At 30.3% G+C, this 23,355-nt stretch overlaps 1 protein-coding gene across 3 annotated transcripts; it reads right to left on the bottom strand.

Annotated features, from left to right (window-relative positions):
- Positions 1-560: 560 nt before the first annotated feature.
- LOC107439484 (lysosomal acid phosphatase-like) lies at positions 561-22,360 on the bottom strand. 3 transcript variants are annotated; one of them, XM_071180138.1, is made up of 9 exons: positions 22,203-22,360; positions 19,687-19,782; positions 17,450-17,530; positions 10,166-10,318; positions 7,648-7,743; positions 6,594-6,683; positions 4,486-4,606; positions 2,997-3,082; positions 561-886 (listed from the first exon to the last, which is right to left on the bottom strand). In XM_071180138.1, exons 1-9 carry the CDS (start codon positions 22,299-22,301, stop codon positions 602-604), a joined length of 1,107 nt encoding a protein of 368 aa, XP_071036239.1. In that variant the 5' UTR covers positions 22,302-22,360; the 3' UTR covers positions 561-601. The 3 variants fall into 3 exon arrangements, with proteins under 3 accessions (XP_071036239.1, XP_071036240.1, XP_071036238.1); XM_071180139.1 differs by lacking the exon at positions 17,450-17,530 and adding an exon at positions 11,025-11,105; XM_071180137.1 differs by lacking the exons at positions 17,450-17,530; positions 19,687-19,782; positions 22,203-22,360 and adding exons at positions 11,025-11,105; positions 14,246-14,341; positions 15,731-15,868.
- Between the last annotated feature and the right edge of the window lie 995 nt (positions 22,361-23,355).

The raw sequence follows: 23,355 nt of genomic DNA, 5'->3' as shown, positions 1-23,355 counted from the left end.
AGGTATATTTAAGGTTGATTTGAGGTATCGAGGTTGTTTTGAGGTATATTTGAGATATATTTGAGGTTGCTGAGAAAACAGCAATAAAAATTATACCTCGTAAAGGTTGTAATTAAGGTATACGAGGTTGTTTTATAGCTTGTTTTGAGGTTGTTTAAAATTCACTTCAAATCAACCAGACTGATAAGGTGATTTTTAAGGTATACGAGGTTGTTTTGTAACAACCAAAAGTGTAAAACGAGACACCACAGGTTGATAAATATATACCTCTACAAGCATAAAATTAGATACCTGAGGTTGAAACATATATACCTCTGGAGGTATATTTAAGGTATATTTGAGGTATTCATTTGCACCCTTTTCAACCTAACGACGTATTTAAATAACAACCTCCTTTATACCTTTAAAATATGCCTCGTTTATACCTCATTTATACCTCGATTTTTTCATAAGGGGTGGCGCAAATATTCTATACTCCATAAACTAAAACCACAGTTATTTTAACACCCAGAAAAATTAACGTAACAATGAAATTTAAAACAGAAAACTAGCTAGTGAAATCTCATTTAAATTAAAAGTTTTATTTTCTACAATTACACAATTAGTAAATTGGAGACAAACATTCTGTCTCCCAAAATAGTGGAATAAAAGGTTCCGTAATATTGATGAAGTAATGTAAAGGACAGTATTCTTCACAACCAGGAAACTTCAAAACGTGTGGAGTTTGAAAAATGTTTTCCGGTTCTGTTGAATTCAAGTACACGAGTCTCACAAAGTGAGAAGAATCTGGACTGCTGTAAAGTTCGAATATAAGAGTAGCAGCAAACGGTACAGACTTCGGATAGAGATCGTAAGCTTCTAAAATCACAGCTATATTTGCATCATGCTGAAATTTAAAAATAATAATTATTATTATCACTGTCTATGAATGAATTGGAAAAGTGTGAAAAATTGTTATGCTAAGAGCTTAACTGTGGAGTTGGTGTTCGACTCCGAACTTTTCTAAGAATTCGATTACGACTCCAATTCCGGTTTACTTTTCATCAAAATTTTCACCCAATTCCTTATGATTTTTTTTATTATTATATTATAAGTACAAAGAAAATATTAACTTCAATTAGCGATTAGAGTTAAAGACATTTTTTAAAGTTACTTTTTATATTATATCATAATAGTTAAATAAATAAACTTAACAAAATAGTGAAATTGTACAAACCATTATCGATGGTTGACCGCGTTAAGGTAAACACAGGTGGCGTTAGGGTTTAATTTTCGTCTTATAATTTCCAGGTAACTTCTTCCGATTTAGTTTCACATTATTTAGTCACTCAAACAAACTAGTGGGATATCAATGGTCCAGGGCTTAACTGCAAGAAGTAGGTCCCAGATTTTTTTAAAAAAAATTCTTTTTAATATTATCTAGAGTGAAAACACAATGTGCAGTTAAAAGAAAAACTTTCTCTGTAAAAAAAAGTTATAGGGGAGAGTCGGGTAGCCCCGCCCAGCGGGTACCCCCGCCCACAGTCAATTTCATATGTATAGAATATTTTTTCAAGTCAATGGGCCATCGGACATTAATTGTTGTATTAAAAAAAGATTATTTTCAAAGTTTCAAGTATTTATGCAGCTGTTAACATGGTAAACAATAGTTTTGAAAATATGTTGAATACAGTAGTCATGAAATTAAGAAAAATTGGTTGAATGTTTCGATTAAACTTCATTTTAATACTAAAAAAATAATTTTTTCTATACATACAGCATTAAAGTATGTAGTCTTAAGTTTAATTTGCACAAAGAAAGAAGTTTATATGTGAAAAATTGTTCGAGTAATTACAAATTTACAAAAAAATTGGATTTCGGGTAGCCCCGCTCACATGAATGTCGGGTATCACCGCCCAATTTTATTTCGTCGATAAATGTACGGTTGCAAAGATTATTATTTTATTGCTTCAAATTTGAATGTTATATGCATTTTTAACAACAAATATATGTTTTAATATTATATGAAACATAAATTTATATATTTAAAAATGAAAAATTAAATATTTTTAAAATGTAATTGATATATCCAAATTAAATTTAATATCAAGAAATCATAAATATTATGATAAGCTATTTGCTTACTTATTTATTTTCACTTATTTGTGAACGAATCAATCTACAGAAGCATTTGAATGCAATCAAAATACAAAGTGAATTTGTAATTTTATAAGAAGTATTTTATATTAAGTTTATAAGAAGAGATCAACCAAATAAGTTTATATTGAAAAACAACTATTGTTATTAATTATTGTTACTTAAATTAAATTATTTTCGTTAAATATTTAATATAAATATATATTAATATTATAATATATTAATATACATTAATAATGATAAAAAGTATGACATTTGTTGTTATTAAATGATAGAATTCACTAAAAGTATATAAATATGTAATAAATAAAATAATTTTGTGATAAAAATGATAAATGAGGTTTATCTATTGTCAATACATTGGTCATTCTCATTTACACCTGAAAAAATAGCCAAAAAACACAATTTTTGTAACTGGGCGGGGCTACCCGACACATTTTGAAAAGAGCTGAAAAACATGTTTTTTTAAATTTCTATTTTTTTAAGTTTAACTATTCTTTTTTTGGTTTATTCTTTTTGCATTATTTAATTGGATGATAAAACAATAGAAACATACAAAAATGTTGATTATTACTCAGTATTATACAGAAATGTAAGCAATACTCCTTAAGTGAGCGGGGCTACCCGACTCTCCCCTAAATCCGTCTTGAAAGGGTAAAATATTCACAACTTAAAAAACACATCAAATGCGGATTTCAAAATAAGATATTGTTGGATTATTTTACAAATTTGCTTGTTTCAGATGAACATCGTGAGTAAAAATATTAAAATTAGAGAAAGTAAATAGTAGTAAAGTAAAGAAAAATATTAAAGTAAAGTGAAGAAAAATATTAAAGTTAGAAAATTATTATCTAACTTACTGATGAATACATCTGAAATTTCTGTCCGGGCAGATCCCCACTTATTTTTTTCAGTACCAAATCTCTTATTTTCTTTAACAAAGGTCCTGAAATACGAAACAGATTAAAAGTTGCAGACTGTTACCAAATTAAATTTTTATTTTATTTTAATCAGTATTATTCTATTTATAGAGCATCTGCAGAATATAAAAAGGGCAAATTCTAAAATGTAATACACGTGGAATGAAACCTTTCAGTGTTAAGATTGCAGTTTCTGTATTCAATTCAAAATGAAATTAACTGAAATTTTTAATTTTCGTTTATTTTAACCATAGAATACTTTGTAAATTTCTTGGATAAAAATTTATGTTCTTATTCTCATTACCATACGTTGAAGTCACAATCTTTTATTTTCAACCATCTCCACAAAAGTTGGTTATTAATTTCCAAGATTGATCTAATAACTCCTCAAAATATTATGTGAATTACATACACATTTAATATTGCGATCGAAATGGGCTACAGGTTGCGTAGATTAGAATTGTTAAATAAGAAAAATATATGAAAGGGGAAAATATTGTAGTGCATTCCCATACAACTGAAAAGAGGAGGAGAGGGAAGGGGGTCAGGTCAAGACATGGAACCAGTTTTCTCCCCAGGTGGCGTATTCGAGCGTTGCGATCGTGAATATTTTAAAGTAACCTTCACCTGATGTAATTTACTTGGTCGCAAAAGTTTTCGAGACAACTTCTTAAGTCCTTGGGAATGCCCTTCAATTTTGACGTTTAAAAAGGGATGTCCCTCCAGCATCAGAATTATAGAACATTCCTAAAGAAGACTTTGAAAGTTGTTTCTGAAACTCGTGCAGTCGAATACAGATGTCATTTTATCAGATAGAATTTACTTCAAAACATATTAAATGGATATGTAAGCATGCAATTCATTTAATGTTCTCGCTGTTATTAAATCAACCCTGGAAATTAATAGCCGTAAAAATATGTTATTGTGTATCTGTTTGCAATTCTATTGGCGATCGCAACGCTCGAATACGCCATCTGGAGAGAGACCTGTTTCATGCCTTTGGCCCTTCACTCTCCTCCTCTTATCAGTTGTATAGGAATGTACTACGATATTTGCCTTTTTTTTAAATATTTTTCCTTTTTATTTAGTAAAAATATTTTTTAAAATTTCCGTGATGCTTTTCTTTAGAAGTATGTTTAATGTAGTTTTCAGTTCCATATAGTTTTCCAACTTAAAAAATTTCAATCTATATGAAAATCAAAACAGAAACTAACGTACTTCCTTCCTCCATGACTCTCTACAAGCTAAAGCATGCTAAAGCATGCTAAGTGTTGCCATAGGTAGAGAGTTCTGCTCTACGCCACCTGCAGCCCATTTCAATCGCCAATACTTTCAGAGTTCTCAATTCTTTTCGAAAAATAATTCTGGCAACGTTCTTAAGGAATTACTAAATTAATGCATTCATAAACGTTTAAAGGAAGTATTTTACCAGCTCGGAGCCGTTGCATAAGAGGAGAGTTAAAAGCCCAGTAAAATGCCGCATTTGAGATTCTTGTCAATTCATCCCAATATGGCTCTACCCAATCCGGTATTGTAAGGTTATATCGTTTCTATAATAAAAAATTGAATCAGCATGAAACAAGAAAAATATTTATGGCTTTGCATAAGAATTGAGTAAAAATGATAAATTTTGTGTATTCAGAGAGTTTTAGCGATACAGTATTGGGTATTGTATTTAGGGTGCAATTCAGTGGGCAATAGATCAGTAACAGATCACATCTTTAACAGTTTAAAATCCTCGAACTAGCAATAAAATCTTGAATTTTTTATTCGTATTCCTTAAATATTTTTTCTACTCACTTTCGTAATTTCAAGTTTCTAATTCGTATAGTTTATGCGCAGAATAAAATTTAACATTGAGCAAACAGAAAGAAAAAGTGTGAAAAATTCACAAAAAAAGGACTCGTGCTAAGATCATAAGCAAAAGTTGCCCCTTTGCAAGTCAAATTTTTACTCTGTAGTTGCGCTCTGCAAAGCAACTCGCATGGTATTTTTTACTACAAGTTTAGCAGTTAATAATTCTCGAAGTAACTATCGATTTTTAATTTTCTTTTATTTCATCGCGTACTCCTTGTACATTTTTATACACACCTATGTAATTTCAAGTTTGTAAGTTATACAATTTTCGCTCAGCAAAATAAAATGTAACGTCAATTTGAAAGCCCAAAACAACAACGGTGGCCCATAATTAATCATAATTAATTTATCCATCATTAACCATAATTAATGGCCCGTAACAGGTGGTTTTAATATCGAGAGATATGTTTTAATAAGATGGATCCACATTTAAAGATAAATTTAATTAATAATTTGTTAATTTTGCGAAGTTGTTAAGTTTGCCAAGTTTATCAACTGTTAATTTTGTAATTTAGAGCAAATTTAAATATTTCTGAAATGAAACTTTCTACAAAATCAATCTTTGGTCAGTTGGTAGAAGTGTTTCGGACACAGGCGATTTCAAGAAGGCAGTATAAATCATGATTTTTATCTTGTATTTTATTATTGTGTCTAAAATCTTGTCAAACGCATTGACTGATTTTCTAACTAAAGTCTCCCTTAAATTAATACATATGATGTAATTAAAGGAAGTATTATAATACTTCTTGAAGGTGACATTTGTACACTAAACTATCACTCAGCATTGTTTCCAAATAGATACTTTACTAGTTTCGTACATTTTATCTAGATACACCAAAATATACAAATAAACACTCTTTTAGACAAATCTAAAATATTTCGTAATCATTATATTATACTAAACCCTTTATTTATATTTAGAAAATAAAAACTTTTTTTAAACCTTTACAATTTTCAAAACACAAATACGTTTAAAAGATCCCAGAAACATTTTTATTTAGTTGCCAAACAGTAAAATGCCTCAGGAACAATAGCTTACATTTTTATGTCCTTATTTCAAGCAGTTTATTCAGCTTTTACTCTTAAATATCAGTCTTTTATCTGATTTATCTATAGTCTATCTGATTTATCTTTAATCTATAGTCTTTAATCTGACTTTTATTAAGCAGGCGACATTACAATACAATTTACCTCACATCGTTTGATGACGTTGAAAACGGTTCCATTAAGATCATAACACGTTTCATAAACGTAATTAAAAAAACTTTTTTATTTAGTGCTTAAAGAAAATCTTGAAATATTTTTACTTGATTCCTAAAACGTAAAAATGTTTTCCTTACCGGAACATATGTTAAAATCTTTCATTTATGTTTTCGAAACGTATCATACACATTACGGAACAATTTTAAGAATATCAAATGAGTTAAGGTAAATGGTATTATAAAGTCGTCTGTTTATTAAAAATCGAACTATAATATTAAGAGAAAAAAATGCTTCAAGGTAGATGGTATTAAACATCGTCTGCTCAATAAAAATCGAATTATACTATATGTACTATTATGTCACAAAATAACAAATATCAAAAGATTAAGTCTTAAACCAAATCAAACAATTAAAAAAAAGATCCAGGAATTTTCGAAATTGAAAGCTTTTTTTAAATTTTTTGAGAACTGTAATTACTTCCTGCAAAATGCAGTCATGGAAAAGAAGTGATGAAAGGCAGTCAGTGATGGGCATCCCACTGTAGTACGTCAGATTTTGAAACATTTCCTGAAAGAAAAAATTGTAAAAATATATTGAAGAAAAAAATTTAATAAACATGAAATTTCAAGTTTCTTAAAAAGTACATAAATAAAATTTATAGCAAGAAAGTAACTTAAAAAAAATCGTTAATTATTATTATTTTTATTATTATTTTTATTATTTTTATTTACTATTATTTAAAATTAATCATTATTTTTATTTACTTATTTATTTACTTTCTTAATTCAGTTTCTCAGGAACTATTCGACAGATTTGGCTCAAATTCCGTATTTTGCTATTTAATATTCCATTCTTTAAAATGATGCAAAAAATTTTACACTTTGCAATTCAAAATTGTTTCGACTATTAATATAAATATAATAATCAGTATTTGTTAAGAGTACGTACGTTTTGCATGAAATTATCGATAGATAACGAATTTTATAATTGTGTGCAAAATATTTTTCAATTCGTTTAAAAAGTTCTCGAGATATGGTGAAATACGCAAAAAGTAAAATTAACATTAAGGGGCCCAAACTTTGACAGCTTTCCTGAATAAACCATTGGATATTTCTCAGATTGTGTCTAATCTCCTACATTTTGAGGGTCAAAAATCCGAATAAAAAAAAAAAGGCATGTTTATTCTGAGGAAGTAAGTTTGTGTCTGATTTCGTAACTTAAAATGTCGTGTAGGCTCTGGGCTTGACACTGGCCATGATCGTAGAATAAGGCAAAGTAGTGTAGTGCTGCCATCTGTCGAGGAGTGAGATAGTAGTGTTCTCACAGTCACCAAAGTTGAGAAGTATGAAAGAGAGATGTTAGTCTGGAGCCTTTTTAGGATACCTTAAGCACCATGGAAACGGTGTACAGACCGGCCAAGGTGAATTAGGTATTTTTATATAGTAGACACCGTAACCTCACTTATTGATTTTCTAAAAATATTGACTGTTAGATTTATATCTCGATAAAAAATTGAGCGAAAGCAACGTACCTTATGATCAGCCAAGAACTTCTTTGCAGCGGGAGAGTTTTCAATGCGTTTCAATTCTACTGTGGCTCTTGGACAAAAGCTGTCAGTATCCATATACTTCAAATAAAACCATTTCAGTAATTTTTAAAAAGATATTTCGAAAAGTATATAAAAGGAATTTTAAGTATATAAAAAATACTAAGAGAGTTCAGTAGAGAATAACTTTTATGCACATTTTTAAAATCTTTGTAAAAAATGGAAGCTGAAAAAGTGATCACGCTAGATTAATATTTAATCGAGCTAAAAAGAACGCTCTCGTAATCCAAGAAATCACTAGTGAGGATGGTGAGGATGAAATCATGAAAACCCAGAGATTGCTGGAGGAAATTGAGAGCAGATGAAAGGTGGTTATTAGAATCATCCCTTAGATACAGCAAGCTATCAAACTGGTTTTTATGTTTTCTCTCTTCCTCACAAATGAATCGACAGATTTGGATTTTCTCACTTTCCTTTTTCCTAACTTAAATATTTATGTTTGATACCTAATGTATTTTTTTTTTAATTCCATTTTTGACGAAGATTATATGAATCTATACTTTAGGAATTCTATAAATTCCCCTCGAAAATGCCCTATCTAAAACTAACTATACGACTCATGTACTTTGTAAACCTTCGAAATGAAGAACTCTCCTCTCCCTGGTTTGTCAGAATCTCAATTCAGTGGCCAACACCACGAAAAATCGCACTGCTTAAAAAAGTCACTATTTCTGCAACCGATTTGCATGTACAAGTTTCATTTACCCCCCTCAGTTTGAAATGTCGATAATTGCTTAAGAAAATATGAATTTCTCGACATAAATCAAGTATATTTTTTGCTGTATTTTATTTGAAACCGGTTTTATACGAAATTAATATTCTGAAAACGTAGCATAACTATCCAATACAGAAAGAATAAAATGTAGACACATAATTCAATAGTTCTTAATCCTGAAGAGAATTAAAATTGGCTTGTGTTAGTTTTAAATGCTCAACTACTCGAAAAGTGTGCCAATAAAAAAAAGTTTGGAAACGGCTAAATATCTCAAGAAATAGACATCGAATTCAAAAAGTGAAAATAATCACTTCTAATATTTTTTTTAAAAGCTATTAAATAATACCAAACTTGATCCTTTACCCCCATCTCCAGGGAGCTGTTGGGGACAACTTTGAAATCTTAATTGTGAACTCCTATTTTTATTGCAGATTAGGATTCTCCAGAAAAAAGTAACATAATTTAAGGTGCAGATGTATGCGTTTTGTTTCACAGATGGTGCTGTAACCGAAAAAAATTAAATGGAATACAAGCTGTTTAAGCTGGCGAATCTCGAGACCCATCAAATTAATAAGAATATAAAAATAGACACGGTGAAATATTTTTTCCAAAAATAAATATGCCAAAATGTTTTTAGCTGTATTTTTATTTATTTTCAATCGGTAATATCGCTGTAACAGAGAAAAATTAAATAGGATACAGGCTGTTTAAAATGGCGGATCTCGAGGGCCATCAGATTAAGAAGTTAAAATAGACAAGTTGAAATATTTTTTCAAAAAAACAAAATACCGAAACATTTTTAGTTTTATATATTTCTATTTTCAATCGCCTCTGGAAGCAAAATGCATAAACACGGTCACAAAAGCCGGTAACTGCTAAACTACTCCAAATTTTAACAGTATTACTCTTGGAAATTCGATGAAACGGTGCGTAGGGGGTTTGTGATAATAATACTTCTAAAGTATTCTCATAAATTTAATAAATCGCATAAATTTCAAAGAGTACAAATAAAAACGGAACAGCATAATGACTTTCGATTTATTTGTCGGATTATCACGCACTAAATTGCAATCTTATTAATTCGAGGAACTTACTTTAAATACTTAAATTTGTACAGATAAGATATTAATTAAGGTACAAAAATGTATTTTATCTAGATAAAAATATCTATTTTCCAAAAGCTTTGGAATTTTGACTCTCAGAATACTCATAGCCGCAATCAGGAAAATATGATTCTATATATATTCAGGAAGTGATTTACAGGAAATGATTTTTGAAGTTGAACAATAAGTGAAAATTTTGTTTGATTTGCTGTTGCAGTTACTGACATATGTTGAAATACACAAAAAATGAAATAGGGACTCTAAATTTCACCCGCCGATCCGAATAAACTTTTAAGACAACATTTTCAAGATAGTGGCTACAGCCCGACACATTTTGGGGATCAAGAATCCGAATCCCTCAGAACAAAAGGCCGAGAAAGTACTTTTTTGTCTGTTTTCGTAACTTAAAATATGATATACACCAGACCATTAAAGAGATAAGATTTCATCTCAGAACTTGGAAATCTGATCAATAGACCAAAAGTTATCATAGTGTTCTGTTTATTTACTTATTTTGTGTACTGTATAAATAAGTTATATTGGCATAAGTTTTTCCGTTCATATCTTCTGTGCAGCAAAGGGTTTATCGGTAAAAGTTTCAGACTAAAATCGCATAATGTTATACCTTATCAATCAGATCTGGAATGTAATGCACTGGTATGGGTTGCCAGTTGAGATTCTTATCAATTTTTGAGTCATCATCGGGAGGATAAAAACCGGCAAGATTTGACATGGCACTTAAAATGCAACGATTATAACTCGAACTGATGACTTTGATCTGAAAAGAATAATTGATCAACGTTGAATTAATTGAATAAATATGTGAATTGATAAATGAATAATCCCAAGAAACAGATGCGGTGAGATATGACCTGTTAAAAAACTTCATTCACTTCAAAAATATATAAATAGCAAATAACAGTCAGCATGTTTTAAGCGCTATGAAAATAGCGCCCTTTTTCAAGACTCGCCAAACGTGAATCAGAAGAAACAAAACTAATCTGAAATACAAAACGTTAAGTTGCCAACGAAAAATGGAAACACAAAGATGAGGAACAGAACTAGAAAAAGGCAATATTAGACTAGATCGGCTATCGTGGTTTTTTTAAAGTTCTGTTCCTCACTTGTGTTGTTCCATTTTTCGTTGGCAACTTTACATTTTTATTTCAAATCACTTTTGTTTCTTCTCATTCATGTCTGGGCAAGCCTTGAAAATGTGTGCATATTTTTGTAGCGCTTGAAACATGTCAACTGTAATTTTCTATTTATATATTCGTGGAACATATTATTTTCGTAGTCAGTGTAATCGCAAATTAAAATAATTATAAATCAAACAGCACGATGTTGCTTAATACTTGTACAGTGTTAATTTTCAAGATTATCAGGCATCTACAGTTTGTTTTTGAATGAAATAGTTGCTTAATTTGAAAAAAGAAAAATGTTCATTTGAAGATTTTATTTCAATAATCTTGAGTTCAACTTACTTCTCTTGAATTGCCAGTCATGAAGTTTCTATACATGTATCGAAGAAATTTTCCTAGTCCATAGTGCTGTTTTTCCCCAAGCTTGAACCATTAAAAAAAAGTACATAACATAAAATTGCACATAAATATAGATTATAAATTTTACATTAACTAAAACTTAATGCAAGTTAAACTATTTTCCTTGAAAATTTTCACGAATAGGTACTTTAAAAAAACTAATAAGTTTAAAATGAATACTTTTCATTAGTATTACTTTTTTTTAAATAACCGGGTTACAATTTTTCAATCCAGTGACTTTTAACGATGCGATCTCTTGTTTGGCATTTTCTTAAATAGAAGAAAACTTGATTCTTGAACTTTTTTAACTTCAGATTAAAAGTTTTAAAAGAAATAAAAGTTTATATTATAATTGGGACAAGAGTCAAGAGAAAAATACAGCCAATAGAAAAATATCTAAAAAAGGAAGAGAGTCGTTAAAGACTGCTGGATTGTAAATTAGCAACCAGAATTGAATCATCGATCAATAACGCCCTTGCAGCTACCATTGCTCAACTTCTCTGTCTTGAAATTTTTAATCCAACACAGAAGACAAACTCTTAAATAAAGCATTGAAACAGATTCGTGATCATTCAGGGTGCGTAGCCAAATTATTCAGCAAAAAATAAGCACTTTTCAAGCACTCAGAGTATATTTTTAAGCACTTTAAAAAATATCATAATTAGGCAGGGTTGGAAAGTTTTTAGACAATTGATGATTTTATCTTTTTTTAAACGTCATGTCAAAAAAAAAAAACTTCTGGCGTTGTTTTTGACAATTGTCAAAAATCATGAAATTTTGAATCATGTGAAACGAGAGGCGTTTTCATACGCTACGGACTGACAATGCGCCGAAATAGATTGTTGTTGGACCAATTGTGAAAACGTTGAATAGAACAATGTGAACTGTGTCTTTTTCATAATTCGAAGAAAAAATCAACATAGTAAAGGAAAAATCTTATTCTGAAAAAGGGAAAATTAAGCACTTTTTAAAAATACCCAATGAAAAAAAGCACCGTTAAGGGCTTTTGAAAACGAAAATCGAAAATAAACACCTTTAAGCACTTTTCAAAAACGCTATGCATCCTGTCATTAAAGACTTTTTTTTTAAATAACACAATTTTCCGACATAATACAGCGTGTGTAATACAGCAGAAATATTGTCCTAATAGTTTGGTCAGTAGAGCGGTTCAAAATTGGGACCCCTTAATGTTAATTTTACATTTTGCGTATTATTTCGCCATGTCTCGAGAACTGCTTAAGCGAATTGAAAAAATTTTGCACGCAATTATAAAATTCATTTATCCAAAGCTAGGCAAAAAATAATTTTTAATAATTATTTATTGCTTTTATTATTTTAATTATAGTGAAATAAATTTTAGTTCGTAAGCTAAGTTGTAAGTCATTTTAAACAATCTAATTTTATAAGGGGAAATACAAAATTTGGACGAATCCAGACGAATAGTGTAAGAAAAATTTTATTTTTAATATATCTAAATTTTTTACAGTCACCGTGAAATACGTAAATTAAGGGGGTCCAAGCTTTAGACCGCTCCTGACCAAACTATTGGGACCAAATTCTCAGGATGTGGCTACCCCCTTATAGTTTGGGATCAGAAATCCATATTCGACAAAAAAAGATATGTTTACTCCGCGAAAGTACTTCTTTGTGTCTGACTTAATAACTTAAAATATCGTCTGCATTATCTAATAACCATATGTGAGTTTACCCCTCGAACTATTAAGATTGAGTCCTAGAACGTGAAAATCCAATACACAGATCCAAAATTACTCAGGTCTGTTGATTTTTTTCCTTTGCGCACTGTGCACAATGCGTGCATATGTACAGTGCGCAAAGTATACAGCATATATATAACTTCTAAATAGTGAAGTGAATATTCTATTTAACGAAATTTTCTTTGAGATCCACTTTCCCTATTTCCCAAAATATTTCAAAACATTTCAAACTTGTTAACGCATTTTATGGGAGAAATGACCTTGGATTGATTTTCTCGGCTACTTAACTTTTAGAGAAAGCAGTAAAATTTCTTTTTATTTGCATTTCAAACAAAAAACTCATACAAAATCAACTGATTTTATGAGTAGCAATGAAACTTAAGAAGGCATATGGTAATGTATGTTTAAAATTACTTTGCAGTAATTTTATACAGCAAATAAATGCAGCTACAATTTTATACATAAATTTAGCTTTTTTTAGTTGAAAATGTATGTAGCATTATAATGTAACACAAGTTGTAGTGTATAGTGTAGCGTAAGTTATAGTGTAACACTGGATAATGTTTTGCTCTATTCTTGATTTCCATGCAGATTTCTTTTATGGTTAAAATTTGTAAAATAAATAGTAGATACTAGTTTACAAGATAAAGGTGTATCAATTGCTATTTTAATTATGTCCAATGTTTATGAATTTAAAACCTGTTTTGTATTGTTTAAATAATTCAAAAAGTGATTTTCTATTTAACGTATTTTCCATATAACGAACTTATTATCAGGATTTAGCGACTTCGTTAAATAGAGGTCCGACTGTATAGATATATCGAAATCAATCTACAAGATCTTCATCCAGCAATCGAACAATTTTAACTCGAAACAATTTTTTTGACATCATTTCACATTTAATTATTTAGTTGGATATAGTTTTTCAAATTCCGCTTCTCATAAGCTTTTTCATATTACCGAAGTCTATAGTCCCGCAGTGGACTGATTATTAAGACACGGTTCGCAGCAGAAGTCAAGCCTCATTAGCTGCGGTCAGTGTGCGGGTGGGTGACCACTTGGATCAGTCTGCGTAGGGGCCGAGGGTGTGCGGTAGTGGTCCTCTTTAAACTGTTCTACCGTAAAGTGCTCGACTTCGCGTGCAGGTCGTCGGGCTATCGAAGCGGGGGTGCCATCCCCTCTGCAGAGGATCAAAATTGTGATGGCATGTCTTCGGATCATCCTCAGGGATGTTTCCTAGACCGTCGCCAATGGCCCATTGTGCAGCTCTAGTGCGACGTAAATGAACTACAACAACAACAACGGAAGTCTGTAAGACTGGTTTAATACATTTTAAAATGGAGAAAACTCAAACAGTTTTAAATGAAACAGGTGTTCCGACAATTAGGTCTGATCTCTGCTAAAAGTTTGTAGAAATTTCAGAGTAAAAAAAAAATTTTTTTAACTTACTAAAGTCAACTCCCCTAATCCTTCCTTCCAAAAACTCTCTGGGTTTGGATCAGTTGGGTATAATGCAATAGGAGCACGTTCACCATGACGGAAGAGCTATATATATAAAAATAAATAAAAGTGTTGTGGCAAAAATGGTACAGTGACGGATGAGCTATATGTATAAAAATAAATAAAAGTGTTGTGGCAGAAATGGTACAGTCATAAATCATAAAACTTATTTTAAAATTTTCGCCGACTGGTCTGTGTGAGGATCAGGGAACTGGCCTTGCATCAGAAAGGTTCTGGGTTCGAATCCAGGGCAAAGCATGGATATTCTTTCATTTTCTGTACTATCTGTCTTTACTGTGGAAGCAACGGCTCACCTAAGATGGTGCCCCTGAAAGTGTCGCCATCAAATCTGCCCTGACGAAAGGTCATTCTCAAGGTGGGTATTTGAAAAAAAGAATTTCATTTTTCATAGACTATATGACAGATTTCTTAAAATATTTGGAATTTTTTATTTAAAATAATATTTAATTTAAAATTATATTTAGTTTAAAATTATATGAAAATTCGCATACTTTATGAACTATGTCTCAAAAAAAAAGGAAAAGAAATTAATTAAAATTAATATAATTTTTTTCATGGGATAACTTTTTTTGTATAATCAAATTTTACGATTGTAGGAAAAAATCTTTGACTGTCCAGATGTGGATATTGAGACCCTATTTTCCAGATATTATTTTAATGATTAACAATCCAAACTCGTCGAAAGAAAGTTGTGTTTATTCAGAGAAAGTACGTTTTGTGTTAGATTCCATAGTTTAATAAATGGCTAGCTCTAATTTTTTTTTAACACATCTGTGGTCATCATCGCTTTAAACCATTGTGGTTGGCACTAGATTTTTGAAAATCCGATTATTAGAATAAGTTATTTAGGATGATATTTTTTCCCCTCTGGTTCATTGCACACATGGATGAGCGTTGTTGTTTTTGTTGACATTGGAAAAGTGGTAGCGTCATTTGATTTGATGAGATAGAATTCATTTAAATTTTCGTCAACTCATTATATTTTTGACTTGCACTCATGATTTAATTTAAAATTCGTTGAGCAATTGTCATTTTCCCGAAGTAAAGCAATGAAAAATTCATTTCTAAGCTTTTTGTGAAAATTGTTAAATGAGCTTAAAATATCTTAAAATAAGGAATTTAAACTAGACAAAAAAAAATTTTCCTTCTTAAGTGAAGCTGCTTTACCATTTTTATATGTAAATTCATTGGATATCATAATTGATTATTGATTTTTTTTTACAATTATAGCGTTTTTACATCAAAATAAACATTCAAGATGAACAGGTCGTCAGGTTCCAATAAGTTTGGCTCCATAAGTTTGACTCACTTATATTATACATGAAAAATAGGGTTCTTATAAATAGAGGTCAACTTGACAGATTTCACTGTTATTGCAGAAATTATCGGATGTAAAGAGAGAAAAATAATTACCATTTGTACTAAAATTAATTCATAATCTTCATTTGAAGTCGTTCTATTCACCAAATACGCCAGCCATGTGAAGAAGAGTATCCAAGTTGGGAAAATCATTTAAATGCGATGTTCTTGAGTGACTAAATAAAATGTGAATGAGCTGTTATGGCAAGAACTAAGTAATGACAGGAACTAAAATTAAATAGCTGACGAGGCTAAATTTAATAAAATGTATCAAAATAATGCTCCATTCAACTACTTTATTTTACTGACGTACTTATGAAGAGAAAAAAATCTAAGCATATTAAAAAAGAAGAAGAAAAAACTTAGCAGAGGCGTGGAACTTGAAATATTCAACTGTTTTTATTACCACACGAAAAGACTATTGGAATAATTTTAAATTCCAAGCGTAGTATCTGTTTTCACCTTATTTTAAATAAAGTTTTTCTTTCTCTGTTGCTTATGTTTTTACAGGCAAAAATGAAGAACGAATGAGGTGTAAATAAGTAGACTGGCGCCTTTTTTTTAAAGAATATATACATTTCTTCCATACATCGATAACTGGCACTTGTTTTCCTTTTTCGGGCTGAATCCTGACTACCATAGACTATACCCTGGTATACTTTGTCACATTGCGCTTCATTATGTGGTGCATTCAGCCTCCAAAAAAATCCCTCAAAAGTTTTATATTTCTTTGCATTCCAAGAGAATGTCGGGTTGGTAACCTCGTCACATTGTGGTTGTGATGTTGGGTTGGTAACCTCGTCACACTGTGGTAGTGACACCTATAGATAAAATCAGGAAACGCTTCCGAAATAACTACTACTTACACTTCAAACGGGGATTCCCCGTAATATGTAAACACTCAAGTGAGCGATTTAACTGGGAAAAATAAAGATTCGATTACAAAAAGTTGTCTCTTGTTATTTGCAGTTTCTAAAGAATATTATTACTTTAAATATAGTAAGCCGCTACATTCTGGTGACCCGGAATTATTAACGAAAATGACGGACTCTGAACCATCGGCAACCAAAGATGAAATAGCACGAGTAAGTGTTAAAATACCCCCGTTTTGGGCGGAAAAGCCNAAATAATCCTAAGAAACTGAATAACCTGAGACATTACCTGATTAAAAACTTCATTCACTTTAAAAATATATAAATAGCAAATAACAGTCAACATGTTTTAAGCGCCTTAAAAATAGCGCCCTTTTTCAAGACTTGCCAAACGTGAATAAGAAGACACAAATCTGATTTGAAATATAAAACGTAAAGTTACCAACGAAAAATGAAAAAGCAAAGAAGAGGAGCAAAATGAATAAAAAGCAAGATTAGACTAGATCGGTTACTGTGACTTTTTTTAGTTTTGTTCCTCAATTGTGTTTCTCCTTTTTTCGCTGGCAACTTTATATTTTTATTTCAAAATAACTTCTATTTCTTCTCATTCATGTCTGGGCAAGCCTTGAAAATGTGTGCATATTTTTGTAGCGCTTGAAACATGTCAACTGTAATTTTCTATTTATATATTCGTGGAACATATTATTTTCGTAGTCAGTGTAATCGCAAATTAAAATAATTATAAATCAAACAGCACGATGTTGCTTAATACTTGTACAGTGTTAATTTTCAAGATTATCAGGCATCTACAGTTTGTTTTTGAATGAAATAGTTGCTTAATTTGAAAAAAGAAAAATGTTCATTTGAAGATTTTATTTCAATAATCTTGAGTTCAACTTACTTCTCTTGAATTGCCAGTCATGAAGTTTCTATACATGTATCGAAGAAATTTTCCTAGTCCATAGTGCTGTTTTTCCCCAAGCTTGAACCATTAAAAAAAAGTACATAACATAAAATTGCACATAAATATAGATTATAAATTTTACATTAACTAAAACTTAATGCAAGTTAAACTATTTTCCTTGAAAATTTTCACGAATAGGTACTTTAAAAAAACTAATAAGTTTAAAATGAATACTTTTCATTAGTATTACTTTTTTTTAAATAACCGGGTTACAATTTTTCAATCCAGTGACTTTTAACGATGCGATCTCTTGTTTGGCATTTTCTTAAATAGAAGAAAACTTGATTCTTGAACTTTTTTAACTTCAGATTAAAAGTTTTAAAAGAAATAAAAGTTTATATTATAATTGGGACAAGAGTCAAGAGAAAAATACAGCCAATAGAAAAATATCTAAAAAAGGAAGAGAATCGTTAAAGACTGCTGGATTGTAAATTAGCAACCAGATTTGAATCATCGATCAATAACGTCCTTGCAGCTACCAATGTTCAACTTCTCTATCTTGCAATTTTTAATCCAACACAGAAGACAAACTCTTAAATAAAGCATTGAAACAGATGCGTGATCATTCAGGGTGCGTAGCCAAATTATTCAACAAAAAATAAGCACTTTTCAAGCACTCAAAAAATATTTTTAAGCACTTTAAAAAAATATCATAATTGGGCAGGATTGGAAAGTTTTTGACAATTGACGGTTTTATCTTGTTTTAAACGTCATGTCAAAAAAAACTTCTGGCATTGTTTTTGACAATCGTCAAAAATCATGAAATTTTGAATCATGTCAAACGAGTGGCGTTTTCATACGCTTCGGACTGAAAGGCGCCGAAATAGATTGGGGTTGAATTAATTGTGAAAACGTTGAATAGAACAATGTGAACTGCGTCTTTTTGAATAATTCGAAGTGAAAATCAACATGGTAAAGGAAAAATCTCATTTTGAAAAAGGGAAAATTAAGCACTTTTTAAAAATACCCAATGAAAAAAGCGCCTTTAAGGGTTTTTGAAAACGAAAATCGAAAATGAGCACCTTTAAGTACTTTTTAAAAACGCTACGCACCCAGAATTTTTTAAAACAGCAGAATTTTCTGACATAATACAGCGTATGTCATACAGCAGAAATATTGTCCCAATAGTTTGGTCAGGAGAGCGTCTCAAGATTGAGATCCCTTAATGTTAATTTTACTTTTTGCGTATTATTTCGCCATGTCTCGAGAACTGCTTACGCGAATTGAAAAAATTTTGCACGCAATTATAAAATTCATTTACCCAAAGATAATTCAAAGCAAGAAATAATTTTTAATAATTATTCATTACTTTTATTATTTTAATTATAGTGGAATAAATTTTAGTTCGTAAAGAAAGTTGTACGTCATTTTAAACAATCTAATTTTATAAGGGGAGATATAAAATTTGAATGAATCCAGTTGAATAGTGTATGAAAAATTGAATTTTTAATGTATCTAAATTTTTTACAATCACGGCAAAATACGTAAATTAAGGAGCTCCAAGCTTTAGACCGCTCCAGACCAAACTATTGGGACTATAATTTTCAGGATATGGCTATTCCCTTATATTTTGGGGATCAGAAATCCACATTCGAAGGTACTATGTTTTTTCCGAGGAAGCGTCTGATTTAATAACTTAAAATATCGTCTGCGCTAACTAATAAGCATATGTGAGGTCACCCCCTCGAACTATTAAGATTGAGTCCTAGAACGTGAAAATCCAATCAATAGATCCAAAATTACTCAGGTCTGTTCATTTTTTTTCTTTGCGCACTGTACATAATGCATGCATATGTACAGTGCGCAAAGTATACAGCATATATATATATATATATCGAAATCAATCAAAAGAGTTGCTGCTGAAGAAGCAGGACAAAACCAGTTTGATGGCATGAGGAAAAGGGGTGGAATACAAGTATTTATTGAGAAACAGCACATTCTTTTTGACATCATTCCACATTTAATTATTTAGTTGGATATAGTTTTTCAAATTCCGCTTCTCATAAGCTTTTTCATATTACGAAAGTCTATAAGACTGGTTTAATACATTTTAAAATAGAGAAAACTCAAACAGTTTTAAATAAAACAGATGTTCTGACAATTAGGTCTGATCTCTGCTAAAAGTTTGCAGAAATTCCAAAGTAAAAAATTTTAAAAAAATCTTATCCACTTACTAAAGTCAACTCTCCTAATCCTTCCTTCCAAAAACTCTCTGGGTTTGGATCAGTTGGGTATAATAATACAGGAGCACGTTCACCATGACGGAAGAGCTACATGTATAAAAATAAATAAGAGTGTGTGACAGAAGTGGTACAGTAATAAATCATAAACCTTATTTTAAAATTTTCGCCGACTGGCCTGTGTGAGGGTCAGGGAACTGGCCTTGTATGTGGTTCTGGGTTCGAATCCAGGGCAAGGCATGGATGTTCTTTCATTTTCTGTGCTATCTGTCCTTACAGTGGAAGCAGCGTTGGTCCACCTAATAGGGTACCTCTGAAAGAGTGGCCAACAAATTTGCCCTGACGAAAGGTCATTCTCAAAGTGGGCATTTGAAAAAAAGAATTTCATTTTTCATTGACTATACGACAGATTTTTTAAAATTTTCGGAATTTTTTATTTAAAATTGTATTTAGTTTAAAATAACATTTAGTTTAAAATTATATTTAGTTTAAAATTATGTGAAAATTTGTATACTTTATTTGTAAGAACCATGACTCAAAAAATAAGAAATTAATTAAAATTAATATAATTTTTTTCAGGGGATAACTCTTTTTGGATAACCAAATTTTATAATTGTACACTGTTAGAAATTTCTCGGAAAAAATGGTTAAATAACAATTTAGTGAATGGTTATTTTACCATATTTAATCAAAGCAGTCAAATAACCATAAATAAAATGGTAATCAAACTGTAGAAAAACTGTTTATTAACTGCTTTCACCTAATACGGTTAAGCAACCAGAATCTTATCTCACCACCTAATGAAACTACTCAGTTCTTTGCAACTGCGTACTATATCATAGCTGAGCTGACTTATATGTCAATCTCATGACCGGTAGAACTAACTGGTGTTCGAGTCCTAGTGTTGACACCACACTATTTCCTCCATTCCCTTCAGCACTTGAAGAATTTCCAGTGTCCGGCACTCTCCAATGCCCATTACCTTACGAAAAGCAGAGTTCTTATGTCTAGTAAAAAAAAATTTTTTTTTTTACGTATTTGAAAAATGGTAGTTGTAAATGGTTAAAAACCCGTATAGTTTTGTATTCATGGTTTTATAACCATACCATTTGTAAATGGTTTCAAAACCATAAAGGGAAAAAAATGCTCTTTACCGTAAACTTTACCGTCAGTCGGATGGACAGACAGCTGCCAGTTATTTTACCATAATTTCAGAATGAAAATTTAACAGTGTAGTAAAAAATCTTTGACTGTCCAGATGAGAATATTGAGACCCTATTTTCCAGATTTCAGCTACTGACCTTATTTTAATGATTAACAATCCAAACTCGTCGAAAGAAAGGTGTGTTTATTCAGAGAAAGTACGCTTTGTGTCTGATTCCATAGCTTAATAAATGGCTAGTTCTAATTTTTTAGCATATCTGTGGTCATCATCGCTTTGAACCATTGTGACTGGTACTTGATTCTTGAAAATCCGATTATTAGAATAAGTTATTTAGGGTGACATCTTTTTTTTTTTTTGCCTCTGGTTCAATGCACACATGGATGAGCGTTGTTGTTGTTTTTTGACATTGGAAAAGTGATAGCGTCATTTGATTTGATGATATAGAATTCATTTAAATTTTCGTCAACTCATATTATATTTTTGACTGCACTCATGATTTAATTTAAAATTCGTTGATCAATTGTCATTTTCACGAAATGAAGCAATGAAAAATTCATTTATAAGCTTTTTGTGAAAATTATTAAATGAGCTTAAAATAATATCTTAGCATAAGGAATTTAAACTAGACAAAAAAAAAAATTCTTTCTTAAGTGAAACTGCTTAACCATTTTTATATGCAAATTCATTCGATAACATAAATGATTATTGATTTCTTTTATAATTATAATGTTTTTATCTCAAAATAAACATTCAAGATCAACAGGTCGCCAGATTCCAATAAGTTTGACTCACTTTTATTATACATGAAAAAATAGGGTTTTTATAAATAGAGATCAACTCGACAAGTTGATCAACTATAAATAGAGATCAACTTGATCAACGTGCTTAACCATTTTTATATGTAAATTCATTTGATAACATAAATGATTATTGATTTCTTTTATAATTATAATGTTTTTACATCAAAATAAACATTCAAGATGAACAAGTCGTCAGGTTCCAATAAGTTTGACTCACTTTTATTATACATGAAAAAATAGGGTTCTTATAAATAGAGATCAACTCGACAAGTTGATCAACTATAAATAGAGATCAACTTAATCAACGTGCTTAACCATTTTTATCTGTAAATTCATTCGATAACATAGTTGATTATTGATTTTTTTATAATTATAAGGTTTTTACATCAAAATAAACATTCAAGATGAACAGATCGTTAGGTTCCAATAAATTTGACTCACTTTTATTGTACAAGAAAAAATAGGGTTCTTATGAATCGAGATCAACTTGATAGATTTCACTGTTATTGCAGAAATTATCGGATGTAAAGAGAAAAAAAAATTACCATTTGTACTAAAATTAATTCATAATCTCCATTTGAAGTCGTTCTATTCGCCAAATACGCCAGCCATGTGAAGAAGAGTATCCAAGTTCTGAAAATCATTTAATGCGATGTTCTTCAGTGACTAGATAAAATGTGAAAGAGCTGTTATGGCAAGAACTAAGTAATGACAGGAACTAAAATTAATAAGCTGACGAGGCTAAATTTAATAAAATGCATCAAAATAATGCTCCATTCAACTACTTTTTTTACTTATGAAGATAAGAAAAAATCGAAGCATATTAAAAAGGAAGAAAAAAACAAACAGTTGTAGCAGAGGCGTTTTGTTTGTGAAAAAGGATGACTGTAATTTTCTCCGTATGTATTATACACTACAGTACATTAATGGAAAAGACAGTTTAAGTTTTTGAAATATTTTTAAATTTCTCGAGAATTATTTTCAGGATTATTTTGTAACTTTAGAAGTGAATTAGAACTCAGTTCATGCGATTTTTCATACTTAACAATACATTTTACAGCTTTCAGAAATTTAAGGGCCCGAGCATAAAGTAAGAAAGAAAACAAGCATTTTGAACAACCTCTGCTTGAAAATCAAGCAGTAAACTTGTAGTTTTTATCTGATGTTATTTTTAATAACTGCATGAAATTCCGTAAATCTGACTTAAATATTTATGTAAATTTTTATAAAAGACTCAATTTCTTGTCATGCGATTTTCTTTTTAGCTATACTTTAAAAATATTCAATGAAATTAAACGCAATTTTTGGGGGAAGTTTAAAATTAATGAACAAAACTATTATTTTAAAATTTGAAGAAAAATTCGTTAAAAGCTGAGTATTTAAAGTAGTTTTTTTTTATATTCCGAATGCCCGGGTTGAAATTTGAAAAGTTTCAAGCAATTTTCTAGGTAGTTTTTCAAATTTTTAAAGGAAAGCCCTGGAAACTGCCCAGAAAATTGTTTAAAAATTTTGGCTATTATTTTAATTTGATGGCTGAAATTGAATGCTCCTATTCTTTATTACAAAGCAATTTTATGATATTAATTACGCAATACTTTACGATCGTTTTACCCTTTTTACAATTATTAAATAGTAAACAAATTATAAATTTTTACAGTTATAATAAACTTTATTGATAAATATGAGAAATCTCATATC

The sequence above is a fragment of the Parasteatoda tepidariorum genome, chromosome 4, assembly GCF_043381705.1.
Source record: "Parasteatoda tepidariorum isolate YZ-2023 chromosome 4, CAS_Ptep_4.0, whole genome shotgun sequence".
In the NCBI taxonomy this organism is placed as follows: domain Eukaryota; kingdom Metazoa; phylum Arthropoda; class Arachnida; order Araneae; family Theridiidae; genus Parasteatoda; species Parasteatoda tepidariorum.
Note: the sequence above shows the minus strand (reverse complement) of the source record. Positions and strands in the feature narration are given on the sequence as shown.

Bases quoted from the DNA above. Each gene is read 5' to 3' on its own strand.
- LOC107439484 (XM_071180138.1), bottom strand. From the start codon at position 22,301: ATGATTTTCAGAACTTGGATACTCTTCTTCACATGGCTGGCGTATTTG. The intron at 4,607-6,593 runs GTAATTACAGTT...TTTTTATTATAG, and splicing joins ATGACTGCATTTTGCAGGAA to AAACGATATAACCTTACAAT. The intron at 3,083-4,485 runs GTAAAATACTTC...TTCGTATTTCAG, and splicing joins TATGCAACGGCTCCGAGCTG to GACCTTTGTTAAAGAAAATA.